Consider the following 14458-nt stretch of genomic DNA (forward strand, 5'->3'; position numbering starts at 1 on the left):
GTATGAATCTTAACAAAAGCACTTGCTTTTCATGAAGTAAAATGTAATTTTATCTGCTGACTGAAGAAAATAAAAATCTTGCCATTTTAAAAAGAAGTTTTTCTCTCATCCTCCTGGCATTTAACAAACAAAAATAATTTTGGTAATCTTAAATGACCTTAAGCAGAAAACATTTGGTCTGATTTAATGATGTACTAATATGGGAAAAAAAATAATAAACTTCTTTCTTAATCCTGTTGAGAAGGTTTCCATCTGGATGACTTTGCTGAAGTGCTAGGCTAATGCTGCTGTAGTTATTCTGTTTTGATATGACTTACTGGTCATCCTGCTAATATATTTTAATGTGGTTCTAGATAATTGTAAGCAGACATACATCTGTTTTTCTGCTTCATAAATCACTTTGCTTTTATTGTCGTCACAATCAACAAATTGCTTCAGCTGCACTCAGCACAGCCATCCCTCAAGAGGCCGTAGTAGATCACATACTTGGACATTTACTGTTACTTGTAAAGTTGGAAAAACTGACATTACAAGGGAACACAACAATGTCAACGCTGACTTTCAAATATTGACTGAATAAAGAAAGCACGGCTGCATGACTCACTGGTGTGTGGCAGACAGGAATTAATTGACAGGATAACAACACCTAATATTTAGATTTAAAATACGTTGATCAAGATCATAATTTTATCATATAGCTGGAATTAGACTAGACCAGCTCTAATATTTAGTTTTTACTAGTCTTGGGTTTAATTAATTGACATAAAAGTCTATAAGTAGAAAATTGTTTCTGACATTTTTTGGCAGTATGTCTAGAGCTATGGCCCTATAGGAGAAGAGTTGTGAGTGAGAGGGAGAAACTGGACATCACCTGGTCCCTGAGGCTTATTCTGTCCTCGCTAGTTTTTACATCCTCTTCACTGAGCTCTTAATAATTTCTCACCCTTTCAGCCTATTGGTTGTTTTCTTTTTTTTTTTTCTCCAGGTTTTACTTCAGTGGTGTTACATGTTCTGAAAACCTTTAGTAGAAATTGGGTTTTCTCACATTTTAATGCATGTGTCCTGTCCAGTCACTGACACCCTATATCGTCTTGAAAATCTTTGTAAAGAAAAACAAAGAAGCTTTCATAATCAAACAACCGAGTTTCAGGGAAAGAGAGGGACAGCCCAAAGGATAATGAAGCATGTGTTCTTGATTCACACTGGAGGTGATGTCATCCCTGTGTGTTTGCTCAGTACCAACCCATCGACGGTTGTTTTTCAGGTAGTGTCTAGAAGCGTGTGCTGTTGTGAGCAAGCATGGTGTCTGATAGAGTTCCTCAGTGCTACCTGATTACTGGTGAGGATTCAGTGAACTTTGGAAGCACTGCAACAAGCTACCACTAATCTAATAATCTATAGTTTGATTTCTACTAACATTTGGAATACGACAGTTGTTCTTCAATGAGTGAGTTAAGACTTACTTCCTGTACTGGCGATAGGGCCTCTTATCAAATGTGGCCGTTAGTCATTATCCAGTCATATCTCTAAGTCCTGATCTTAAGTCCATCATGTCAAACAAATCACACCTTTATTTTCTATTTCATTATGCATTATTGATTTACCTTTATTGTTTCTTCCAGTAGTGAACCTTTATCATGTCAGCATGTATTTAACCAAGATAATCATTGATCACCAGAGTAAACAGCAGTATTGGCTACGAGTTAAGTACAATTAATGTTGGTCTTGGTTCATTTGTTTGTGAATATTGCTTTTAAATTCCTATAAATACATTTTACTGTTTGTGGCTGTGGAGGTATTTGATTTGTTTGTTCAAACAGGAAGTGTCCGGCCAAGACCAGACATTGGAAGTAAATGCCACTGGTCACTTCTGTTTTTAAGCTTTTATTGCACTACGTACTATGTGAAACTACTTTTACTTATAGGTGACTACATAATATAACAAAATATTTTTTCCTCCAGATAATTCTGTAGGTCCACACAATGTAGCATAACAGTTTTCATTATGTCATCCAACTACGCATTGCAAAAGTAATCATTCCTTTTGCATGTTGTCACAGTTACAACCACAAACCTTAATGTATTTCATTGGAAATTTATGTGAAGGACCAACAGTGACTTTAAGATGTGTTTACTAATAAATGTCTAAAAGTTTGCCAGGGGTTTGTGATGGTATTTGCTTGTATGCTGAAAAGATCAGTTTTGAAACAGAGAATCTTCTCACATGTTTTCTGTGTCCCCTACATGGAAGTAGGAATAGTTAGACAGGAGTTATGATGATCTTCTTTTAGGATTCCCTTTCACGAAACCTCTCTTCCATAAAGGCCTGATTTGTGGCATGCAAAAGTAATAGAGTAACTCCTTTAAACAGATATTCCACCTGAAATTTAGATCTTGGTAGTATAGGGCTCTTGGTTGCTTCTTTGATTAAAGTTGTTGGTAAGCTTACAGTTGTGCAACACTCATTCCTTTTTTACACCTTGCTTTTAACTTCTCCATAGCTTTCTCCCTGACCTTTCTCGTATGTCTTGTGGTCTGTATGATGCTGTTTAGTCACTGATACTCCATTATAAACTTTTAAGGCCAACACTGTGCAGTGAGCAGCTGTATTTTTACTGTGATTATATTATGCACATTGCGACTTTTATTTGTGTTTATATTCCAGTTCATGTATCCACCACACTCCTTGTTACCTCTGTGTGTTTCTCTTCCTTAGCAACCTTTATTTCTTTATTTTGACCTCCACATTCTTTACTTTGTCACTCCCGGTTTTAAAGGCCGCCTCAATTTGGTTTCCTCACCCCCCACTGCATCGCTCTCCCTATCATCTGTGTCCAGTCTCAGACAGTGGAGCTGGTCTCCATGGTAACAGGGTGATGTTCAGAGACGGTGGGGGCTGAAGCAGCGCAACCCAGCTGAATCCTCGCAGGTTTCCCGAATGATCTCACAGCCGCCTCATCAGCCTGTCTGGTGCAGTGATGACCTCTCACAGCAAGAGAAAAAGCTGCTGTCTAAAATTAGATTCACTTCATTGAATCACTGACTTTGTGTCAATACTGTATAGTGTCAGCATGGAAGACTCAATTTTTCGTAAGTGTTTGAAATACTACATATAAACAGGGCCCACTAGAGACTTCATTAGAGAAATCTCTACTTCCCTTCCTGATATATATTTAAACAAGTCCTATGTAATGACCTACAAACGGCAGATCTTTTAAAAATGATCCAAGTTCACTGGATGCTCTGTTGCTTTAGTAAAGGGGGACAAATTAAGTAAATGTGTTTCGTGTAGAGATGCCTTGGTGTAAGACTTTGTATGCGTTTGTGAAGCTTTTGACCTGCTGATCGTGATTGAAGTAGATTCTGGCATCTTGTCAGTAAGTATAATAGAGAAAGACAACTGCAGCATTCATATTTTTTTTCTAACCTTTCTGCTGTGTGTGGTCTTTAAATATTTATATCAAGAGCATGTGAGAGCAGTTACTGCAAAAGCGAGATTTTCTTTATTGTTTTAGACCAAAGACAAAAATGAGTTGTCATGAGTTGACATTATAAGCTGTCTCCAGCATTTTACTAACAAATAGCATTAATAAAACACAAGCCTCCGTATTCCTCAGAGCATATAAGTTCTTACCTTAAGCCTGAGATGTTTAAAGGATTACCACATTTCCAAATCAGGCATTGAGGAGAAGCATTTTAGAGAAGAAAAACCCAGCAACTTTGCATTAAACCTTTATCTTATCCCTAAAGTCTAAGAAGAAAGTAATTCCTTTCGTATAGGTTTTTACACCTCTGTGCGTCCTCTGATTTTATGTTACACACCTCATAGATTAAAATGGCAACTTTGACAGTTGTCACTGATTAGAAAAATACTTGATATTTGAGTTTGTGACCAGCTGGTCACCAGTCAGCCTGATTAAGCTGAAAATGAGCTGATCCTTGCCAAAAGTGGATTTCTCAACACATACCTAAATGGTTTGCTGTGCTGTGCATAATGTCTGTGCAGGCTCGGATCTTTTCTATCATGCTGTGTTGCATATGTGTGCAGCTTTGTGTGTGCTTGAACTCTTCACCCAAACAGTTTGTGTTCCCTTTGAAGTGTCGCCTCAGCCTGTTTAATTAGGCTGTTGAATATTCATTTCATTATACATGTAGGCCAACGCCCTTTTCCCTCACCCACTGCTTGCGGTTGTAACCCAATCTGCATTTCCTACTTGAACACATGCATTAAAGCTTTCATAGAGTTGATATCCTAATATGATATTTTAAAAGAACAGGCAGAGTTTTTGGGGCTCAGGAATGCTTGTGTGTGTATGATGGTGGTTGTTGATCAGCAGGGTGGACGGAGTCTTGTCGGGAAAGCTGTTTTGCAGAGATAATCTTATTTTCCTCACAGACAGTTTGATGTTTTTCTGATTATGGGTCTAAATGAGGAAGGAGTCTGCTGTAATCTCTCCATCGTCCACCGCTTCTATTAATAGACAACCAGTATTAATCAAACTCATCATTCACCAGTATTCAAACCTACTGTACGTTCAGCAGAATGCACACTTTACTACATGTATTTTGTTCCCTTTCATTGATTTAATTATTTTCTGAGAATGACTCTGATGGTGTTATGTTTTCTTTCTTTCCTTTTGGCTGTGTATGAGGTTTTGTGCAGATATATATATATGTGTCAGCAGTGAGTCACTATGGGTCATCCTTTGTGTGTTTATTTTTGGCCTGCAGCTGGTCTTCCCTCTTTGCTTGCATTTGTGTCTATATCGTATTTTCTCAGCCGTTCTAGGGTTGCCACATACCTTTTTTTTTTTTTTTTTTCTGTTCCTTCAGACACTGACCATGCTTTGATCAACCTTAACCTACATCATGCCTCTGCTAATTTCATTTTGAAGACTTCTATACTGGGCAAATTTAACTTTCACTTACCCTTTTTGGAAAAGCAACAAAGTAATTAATGATTTTATTGAAGCAGTTAGCAAACAACACTCGGCAGATATTTTCACTGTCCTAGATCCATTTGACACCCCTGGATCATATCATAGCTTGGTTTAATAATTTTCTGACAAAAATATCTCGGTGGGTCAAAGCTGAGGGTATCTTTCGTAGGTTCTTTTGTGTGTTCAGAGGTGCTTGCCTGGAGTTTGTTCTTAGCCCACTCTTATTTTGCATGTCAATAATCTTAATTAAGAAAATAAAACACTCATTTCCATTTTTATGCCGATGGTCCTGTGAATTAGTCCGTTACATCCACAGCTTCATCAACATTGGGTCCTTTACCAGAGCCAACAGTCTTGTGCCGTTCTAAACTAGTTTGAATGCTAAAAAGCAAATTTTATATTCTATGATTATGATTCTATCCTTCAAGAAAATCTGAATCTTGAACTAAATTTCTTCTGAATTAGATTCTGGCTACAAAAACACCTTTATCTGCTACTTTTATGTACTCTGCTTTTATGTACTATGCCTGTTACTTTGCTTGGTAACAGGCATGTAGTTTTTTATGAATGCTTCTTCACATTGCTTTACTGCTTCTTTCACAATCTATCAGTGAGGTCTGATATTCCTCCCAAATATAAAACTCTGACTCCTCATTGCATGTTGAATTATGCTTTTCTCGTATGAAGATCAAGTTGTTTCAGACTTCTTTTTTTAGAGGTATTCTCGGCATTCCCTCCCCAAATTTAAAATCCTGAATTCTCCATATGTGTTTTATGTTAATCTTTTAAAGATTTTGTTTAGTTTACCTGTTGCATATGAAATTGGACACAATTTTAGTTTTGTTTATATTCGTTGTGACCTTATATATGTTATAATGTGTAAGATGTTAGTGTTTTATACTTTAGTAATCTTTCGGATGGCAGTCATATTGACTAGGACGCCATTGTAAATGTTAACATAAAACTCAGTGGGTCTTTTCTGGTTGAATAAAGTACAAAATGTTTTTTCTCCCCTTAAACTGAAACATCATTGAGTTTCCAAGGGAACTTTTCTAAGTGTTGCAGGTGTTAAGTGCAGAAAGCAGACAGACTTTGTTGAAAGGCCAAGCTCTTCATCCCTGCCACTCCCTGCTCAGTCTGTACCATTTGTGTGACTCTGATAAATTATGGATGAGACCATAGATCGCTGAGCTCAGCTCTGCTCTGCTCTACTGACCCAGTTTGAACACACATGGACACACATTTCAAAATCTGATCACACCCTCCAGGGAAATATCTGCATATTTTCTCTACTCTAATAACCAGAACTTTCCTTGTACCTGACAATCTTTAGAATCATTCGTGTAGTTTGCTGCTGCCGCCTCTCTAATTGTACATAGACACGCATTTACTTTCTCTATGCCAGTCTTATAATCTCACAATATCTCCCTATTACGCAGAGTTTCTCTTTCTCATTGTGTCTCTAATTGGCTTTTGAATCATATACAGTTGTTTTATTATCTTTTGTAACTCCTCCTTCCATTTTGTCTTGCTATGACATTGCTTTTCACACCCTCCCTTCTTCTTGCGCTTGGTATGATTCATAAATCACCTTATTTCTTGCTGTGATTTGTTTATGCCACCTGTTCCAAGTCAGCATGGTTGTCAGAGTGACGACATGGGAATAAGGACACAAAGCAAGCAATAAAAAGAAGCTGGCTATAGACAGAATATCTTCCAGAAGCTGGAAAGCAGACAGATCATCCAGAGTCAGTTATACCAACCCCAGGTGACTCCTGATAAGTTGATATTTAGCTCCCTCTGGTGGACTCTTGCTTCTACTGGTTGTCATGTTTCATCATCACCATCAGTGACGTTCCAGTTGCCTATAGCTATATTAGCTTTATTTCTAAATGTATCTAATAGTATATGGCAATGAGGAATGATACACACTTAACTGGAGCAAATGGAAAAGTACAGACAGGAGACTATCACTTTTCTAAATAACTGCAGAAATTTTATTAAACACAATTAAAGCAACAGGATGGACTGTTAAATCTAATACAAATTCATCAATAGTTGCAAACAACTTTCTAGAACATTTGTGAAAGCCGCTCAGTTTTAGTAAAATGAACTTCGACTGGTGATCAGCGAGAATCCTCTTAGATTTTCATTAGATACTTAATAGCTTTCTGACTGATTAGAGCTTCCTTTTAACCAAATTCTGCTCCTAATTAACTGTCTTCCTGTTATGAAATCTGCTGTTTTCCACTGGCCTAATTTGTACTGAAGAGAGAAGCTGTGCATTTGCTCAGACCAACTAATGCGTCTTTATCACAGTGTTCAGTGAGGTCATTACAGGGCTACGATGTGTGGCTACGCTTGATAATCTTTCAGGGTGAAAAGCCGGAACTGTTTGTTCTGAATTCTTCATTTTCCTGTTGATTAATAGACTGGCATTGTGTTTGGGGTTTATGCACTTGCCCATGGTGCACTGAGTATTGTGCAGCATCCAGCAAAATCGACCCTGTGTTTAGGCCAGAGCTCTTTCTGTTTCAACATTACATAACTTGGTTGGAGTATAAACAGCGCCTGGTCCAACAAATACCAACCACCTCCAACAGACAAACATTTAGTCTCCCCATCTTGGCACACCATTTCCTTTCATGTAGGCATATTTTAATCTGACATTGTGTTCCTGCTAGTTTTCTTTCCATAAACACTTCCCCTCTCGTATATCTATCCCCATCATTGTTTATATCGGTATTTAACGCCATGGTTACCCTCAAATGTCACAAGAGATCATTGTAACAAAGTAAAATGAAGTGGAAGCGACAGCAGCAAATGTAGAATAACTTTTTTACCACACCGTGTTGAGTGGGGCTTACTTATGAATTGCCTCCGAATTTATATGCATTTGCTAAGGTTAAATCAGACTGGTAAAGTCTTAGATTTATTATCAAGGCAGATGCTTTATCATTATTATCCCCTTTAATTTCACATGTTTTCATCACTGATACAACACTTAGACATGTGCATTTTCACAAGATTGCATACCCATCCAACATTGAAATGAATGTATTTTTTACTTTATTTAAAAAAAAAAATACTAAATATAGATTCTTAAAGGATGTCGATACATGTTATTTGCATTTTTTTTCTTCTACCTGACTGTTGTAAACAACAACATTGGTCATTATGATTCCTATCATTACGGTAACTCATGCATTATGTAACCACTCACTGGACCATTGATTGTGCTGACGCATGGACAAGTTGGAAAAGACTCTTCTCTTTTTTTTTTTTTTTTTTTAAGAGAAGTTGCCGTTTCCAACAGACCAAGCCTCGAGTCATGGTTGTCTCCTCTTTTAGACCTGAAATCCCATCAGTCTGTGAAGACAAAGCTTACTCTCTTCTCTGTTTATGTAACTTCTCTCACCCCCAGATCAAGCCACAATGTGATCAGTGACCGTCGCATAAAGGGTACACTGACGCAAGAAAAATACAAAAGCTGTAGTTGAAAGCATAGTTTTAGGGAGAAAATTGTAAAATTGTTCTAACAGCATCAAACCTTTAGTTAATACTTCTTGTTTTGATCTCACTAACAATTTTATTTGGTTAATCTATACTTTAACCCTCAGCTACATCAGAATCAGTCTGTCTTCTGTCTCTGGACTTTCACATAAATATTTGGCCAAGCTGCAGGCTTGGTCCAAGTTAAGCTCCAAATGACGAGGCCCCTTGTCTGGCAAGTTTTTCACTGCTTAAGAGTGGCTGAAAGGAGTGCAGCATGCCTGCAGTACTTGCAATTAGAGCAAAATGACTATGGTTAAGGCTCCCATCCCCTCAATCCCTTGGATACTCTGTATGTTTTGTTGCTGCTGGTTGTGGCAGCGTAAAAAAAAGTTGATATTCTGAAGAAGTGACAGGCAATCTGCTGTGTAGTTTTGACCAGCTCAATACTGTCCAGTTTATTACCCCCTTGTCCTCCAGTGAACCTTGTTCTCCCTGTCGCAATTGTCTTTTGATCTTGTTTGTTTCTATTATTTATTAATGTGGCTTCATGCGGTACCAACTTGTGCAACACTGAAAGAGATTTTCCAGTAGTTGTCTCAAAAATCTGGGTGTTAATTCAGCAGGGAAGCTCAACAGGTTTAGAATCTGAATTAGTCAGTTAAGATTGCCTTGTGCTATGCCTAGCACAAGGCTAGGCATAGCACTTGTGCTAGGCAACATTGGCAACATTGCCGTGTTGTGCCTAGCACAACACGGCAATATGTTTATGCCAATTCATGTTCCAGTTTTCCCCTTCTGACAGTCTTAGGGTCACCCCGATTATATGAACGGCTCATAACATAATTTTAGGAGATATTCCCGCTGTGTGTGGCTTGTGTGTAAGAGTGAGTTGGTCTGCTAAGAAGGACACTGGGACCGTTCTGATCTAAAATCTGGGATAGTAAACATGTTGGATTGTGGTTGTTGCATGTGAGGTGTAACCAATCAGAAGGCGAGTTCAGGGAAATGCAGAGGGCAATTTAAAATGCAGAAATTAAAAATCTGCTTCGGTACACCTTAAAGTCCAGTGGACATTGGCAGCATCTTTTTCTATCTTTTTTTCATTGAACACATTCCACAAACTATTTCAACTGCTTATTTCTAGTTGGCAGTTTTTGTTTACTTTGGACTCACGTTTGGCCTTAAAAGTTTTGCGAGATTTCCCGTATGACATCTGAATGTTGATCAATGATGCCAGATAAATTGAATCGGTAGACAGTCCTGCCTGCTCTGGACTGGCTACTGCTTATCTGAGATCAGGTTATTAGGTTAACTTGTCCAGGAGGCAAATCGAGACATCTCTCTCCACCTTATTCTAGATAAAGGATTTCCAAGGAAAGGGGGACATATAGTTCCTCCAACAAGCTCTAGTCCATAGTCGGATCTGCTTGGAGAACGTCTAAATGGAGGGACCCAGGAAAACATCCTGATCAGATGCATCAGCCCTACTCTTAGCATCCTCTGGATCAAAGGTCTCTTAAGGTGAGCCTCGCCACCTTACAGAGGAAGCTCTAATTCAAGTTATTGTATCTGGGATCTTTTTCTTTCAGTCCTGATCCATATCTTATGACCATAAGTCTGGGCTGGAATGTGGAATGACAACTAAAATGGGAGTTTTGCTTTGACAAGGTTCTTTCTTTCTACCATAACAAACTAGAACAGTGCCTGCATTACTGTAAACAGTAACGCAGGCTCTACTTGAGCCAGAGTTTTCTTTTTGAAAATTATAGCAGTCATCCTGACCAAGCAAACATCTGGCTCGCCAAACTGAGAACTATATGACAACAGCAAAAATGAGATCAACCTTGACTTGGTGTTGAGAGTGTGGAGGCATTTCTTACAAATGAGTTCACGAGGACGAGACAGCTAACAGTCAACCCAAGCAACCCCCACAAAATGCTTAGAGGAACTCAACCTTCAAGTCTTTTCAAAGCCACAAACGCGTGTAAACAGAAAAACTTCATGTCCCCCTTATCACTTTCAGGACGGTAGAGATGGTATACTGATCGACAATAAGGATGAAGGTTGCCTTTCTTCTCTTGAATCAGAGCCTCTTTTCTAACACCCTAGAGTTAAGTTTCTCAGGGAAGTTATCATAATACTTGGAACACATACTCCAGTTTTCATTCCTCCATGCGATATTGAAGAAGCATGCCACCATTGGCAGCCCCACAATCCTATTTGTGCCCTTGGTGACCTTTCCCTTGATGATAGACCCGCCTTCCCCAGGTTTATAGATTCTGCCTCCTACATGGAGAACATGGTGATCGGATTTGGTATTTTCCAATATAATTTTGTGGGAGAGGATGACATCTATGCAGTGCTGTTTTTTACACATCTGTTCTTTTTCTTTAGGATAATATGATATGACACTTGACGTGTCTTGACTTTTGATTGTTGGCATTGAAACAATGCTCTCTTTAAGTGCATGCTTGTATTTCAAGATCTAGACTGACTAGTTTTAACTCTGAGATTAAGCATCCTACATCTACATATCCTTATCATCCATTTGAAGTTTGGACATCTACTATTGCCACAAAGTTGGACAACTGAAATTTCTGAAATGCTTTTTGCTGCGTTTAAAGTGGGGGGGGGAAGTGCCCTTTGCCATAATTTTTTTTATTCATCCTTTTTTGCAGCAGTAGTTTTCTAATAATTTTCTCTTTGTAGTTCATTTTAACTACTACGTCTTAACGTTACCTTTTCGTCATCATCTTTTACATGTTTAGCTGCCCATATTCCTTAAGGATGTTAATATTTCTAATAACAACAAAGTTACTGGTCACTATCAGTTAGCATGTGGTGAATAAAAATATATCTTTGTACTAAAATAAAACTTCTATAAAGCCGCAGCTGCTGTTTTTGTCCCCTAATTTGGACAAACTAATTTATTGCTAGTGAGGGAAAAAACACCAATGTGGCTCTTCAAGTTATTTTCAGTGAGTCAGTCACTCGTCAGGACATGAGTACACCCCCCTCTGTGATTTTGTGATTGTGTAGCCACTGTGCCATTTGTGGTATGTAAGTAATGCCGCCATACAGAGTGTAAAAGAACTGAGTCACTCTGAGAGCTTGAGTGTTCCTGCAGTGGGGCACATGAAGTTTTGTTCTGTTTCAGATTTATCTTTACATGAGTTTGATTTCCCCTTAACATTGACGCACTTATTAACCGCAGTAAATAATCTGTATGAATATCTTGTTTTATGGCAGCTGTAGAACCTTTGGAGATCATGGGACAAAAGGAGACTCTTCATAAAATAATGAAAATCAACTTTGAACATTTTCTTCACAAAACTGTGTTCAGTTGGAGGCTTTTGTAATGCAGCCTGCTTCAGTAGATCCTTCCTGTCCACAGCCATCAGCTTCTGGAGCAACTCTTTGAAGATCCTTAAATAATGAGTTTCAATAACAGTGAATTTCTCCTTGGGATTAATAAAGTATTTTTGAATTGAAAAAGACTTGATACCAAAGCAAAAGAGGGGTCATGTTGAAGATTAAAGAATAAATATGAAATATTTACATTTTACATGGACATTTACCGTAGGTTCCATACTTACCAAAGGATGTAATAGTAAATGCATTTGTACCAAAAATATCAGGTACAGCCATTTCAGTTCAGTACCCACATGTACCAAACAAATAGATCTCTTTTTTATACCCGATACTTGCAGAATGTTTATGTACGGAACTACGTGTGTAGTGCTGTGTTCTGTGGTGGAACTTTAAAAAGTGACACCAAAACAAAACGGAGAGGACTCTCGGGGATCAATAAACCCTCCTATTTGGGAACATTAAGGTTTCTTATGCAGCTGAAATAGTGACAGAAAAATTTTCAACAGCAGAACAGTATGTTGTTCTCTCTACACCCAACTAAATAACTCACTTGAAACATTAAGCTGAATGGATACATGACTTATACTGAAATCTGCTGAAGTCCAAATCCGGTTGTTTGGTGCATTCAGCCAGTCCAAAGTGCTGCACAGCATATGAGGATACGGATACATAATTATGGTACTGTCATGATGAGTTCCACTGACCAAAAGGGATTTCCTATCAGCTGTGCTTTTATGGTACTTTAAAGTACACCTTGTACACTGGATTGCCTAAATATCAAAACAACTCCATGATTTAAACTTTTTATCTTTTATAAAACAAAAAAATCTATCCATCCATTGGTTGTACCTGCTTGTCCTTTAATGATAACACATTATACCCAAGTCTCAACTCAGTTTTATTGTAGTCACTATTTTATCAGCTCTTGTTTCAGCATTAATGTCTGTCATGACATCATTAGAGATAATATCTTAGCTCTGGGTGAACTACTAGCAGCAGGAAGTCTTCATTTATCTTAGCACAGTGTTTATTAAACACAACAAATCACCCTGAGACTTGGATCTTTCTGGATGCCTTGTTATTTAAATATCTTCTGTCAGTCTTTACAGTCCTCTTTGACATCTGGTATACCAGTAGTTCACTACTGAAGCTTTTTCTAATATTTAAAAAAAAAACTATACTTTGGTCCTGCACTGGAAATTGTATTTTTTTCCTGCTGTTAGTTTTTCTAATAATTGCCTCTTCAGCATAATTGCTGAAGAATAAATACACTTTTGGTCATCAACTTTTAATGTAGTATGTAAATGTATTTTGCTATAAAAAGTTATATACCTTAAACCAAAACTGTTCACTGCACCTATGTTCTTTTCTACTACAGCCTATGTGAACACTTTAAGACCAGTTGTGATTGTGTAGTCAGTATTGCTTGCAAGAAGAAACATTTGACCAAGCCCAGCTTGTCGATGCCCACAGGCAGCGGAAGGTGATTCATACCAGCATGCTCACTTGAGTCAGAAAAGGATTGACTCTGACAATCATACTGGATGATAATTGAAAATAATTTCTCCCTTTGTTCAAGCCTGAGCCAACTACTGTTTTTGGTGCTGAACCGGTCTAAAAAGTCAAATAGAGGGAAACTTTCCCTCCCCTCTCTAGGCTTTCTCACAACCCCTCTCTCCTTTGCTCCCTCTTTCCCCTCTGACTCCCTCTCAGTGAGAGCTCCTAGTGGGTCCTTTCCCCCCCTTCCTTTCTCACTTCCCTCACATCCGTCCTCTGGGTTTTTGCCTCGTTTTTCCTTCTTGGGATTTTATCTGAAATGGACTTTTTGAACATTTAACTTCACAGCAAACTCTTTTTGCTTTTGCTCTCGCCAGCATCTAAACCAGCAAGCCTCCAGTCGATTATTCGCCTCTACTCTGTCACTCCAAAGCCACATCAAATGGTCGCTTTGCTCAAAGGGAGTCCGTCCTCTTCCACTAATGCAAACTGGAATTAGTGGAAGCACTGCTAGTTGGACTGCATATATTTCTGCTCCAAAGCTTCTGTGACTCTGCGTGGCATGTGTTCGGTCTGAAACATTACGAAGGGAGTTGAGAAACGTCTGCTCTGCAAAAACTCTGTCGACTTAGCAGCTACCAGTAGTCATTGTTTTTTGTTGCCCATTCTGGATATTAAATCAAGCCAACATTAAATTATCTGGTGTTTTCTTTGGCTTCTTTTTAAGTGGAGACTTTGCTCAGTGGAGTCAAATGGACTGTGTTTGAATGAAATGATGAATTCTATGCACCTCTCTTTTCCCAGTGCTGTGGTTGCCTCCTGAGAGACACACAGATAAAAAAGACCAAGCTAATTTCCTGTCTAAGCTGCATGCATGTGACTTTCCAATCCCTCATGGAGGTCATCCTCAGCCTGCTAACTTCTGATACCTCTCCACTTCCTTGCCCCACCACTGTGAGTCTTTGTGTTTTTGTGTGCATGTCAAATCTTACTGCTGTATTGCAACTTCAGAGGAATCCCGGATTACTCTTCTCAATTGCAGATTCTAGAGTTTGTGCAGATTCTTCAGGGCATGCTATGTTTAGGATTGGCTTTGTGTTTAAGTCCATTATGTTAACACAAAAGCTGGTGCAACTTTGTTAACACAAAAGCTG

General features: G+C 38.4%; 1 protein-coding gene across 9 annotated transcripts in view; it reads left to right on the forward strand.

The window, feature by feature from the left end:
• tmcc1a (transmembrane and coiled-coil domain family 1a) overlaps window positions 1-14458 on the forward strand; it is a 46628-nt gene that overhangs the window by 17665 nt on the left and 14505 nt on the right. Inside the window, exon 1 of one of the 9 annotated variants that reach the window (XM_016676497.1) lies at window positions 13531-14258. The exons of the other annotated variants lie outside the window; for them this stretch is intronic. Coding sequence (XP_016531983.1) covers window positions 14175-14258 — 84 coding nt within the window. The 5' untranslated portion in view covers window positions 13531-14174. Of the gene's footprint in view, window positions 1-13530; window positions 14259-14458 lie in introns of those variants that run through there. 9 annotated transcript variants of the gene reach the window in all.

This window comes from Poecilia formosa, unplaced genomic scaffold (genome assembly GCF_000485575.1).
Source record: "Poecilia formosa unplaced genomic scaffold, Poecilia_formosa-5.1.2 Scaffold135, whole genome shotgun sequence".
Taxonomy (NCBI): Eukaryota; Metazoa; Chordata; class Actinopteri; order Cyprinodontiformes; family Poeciliidae; genus Poecilia; species Poecilia formosa.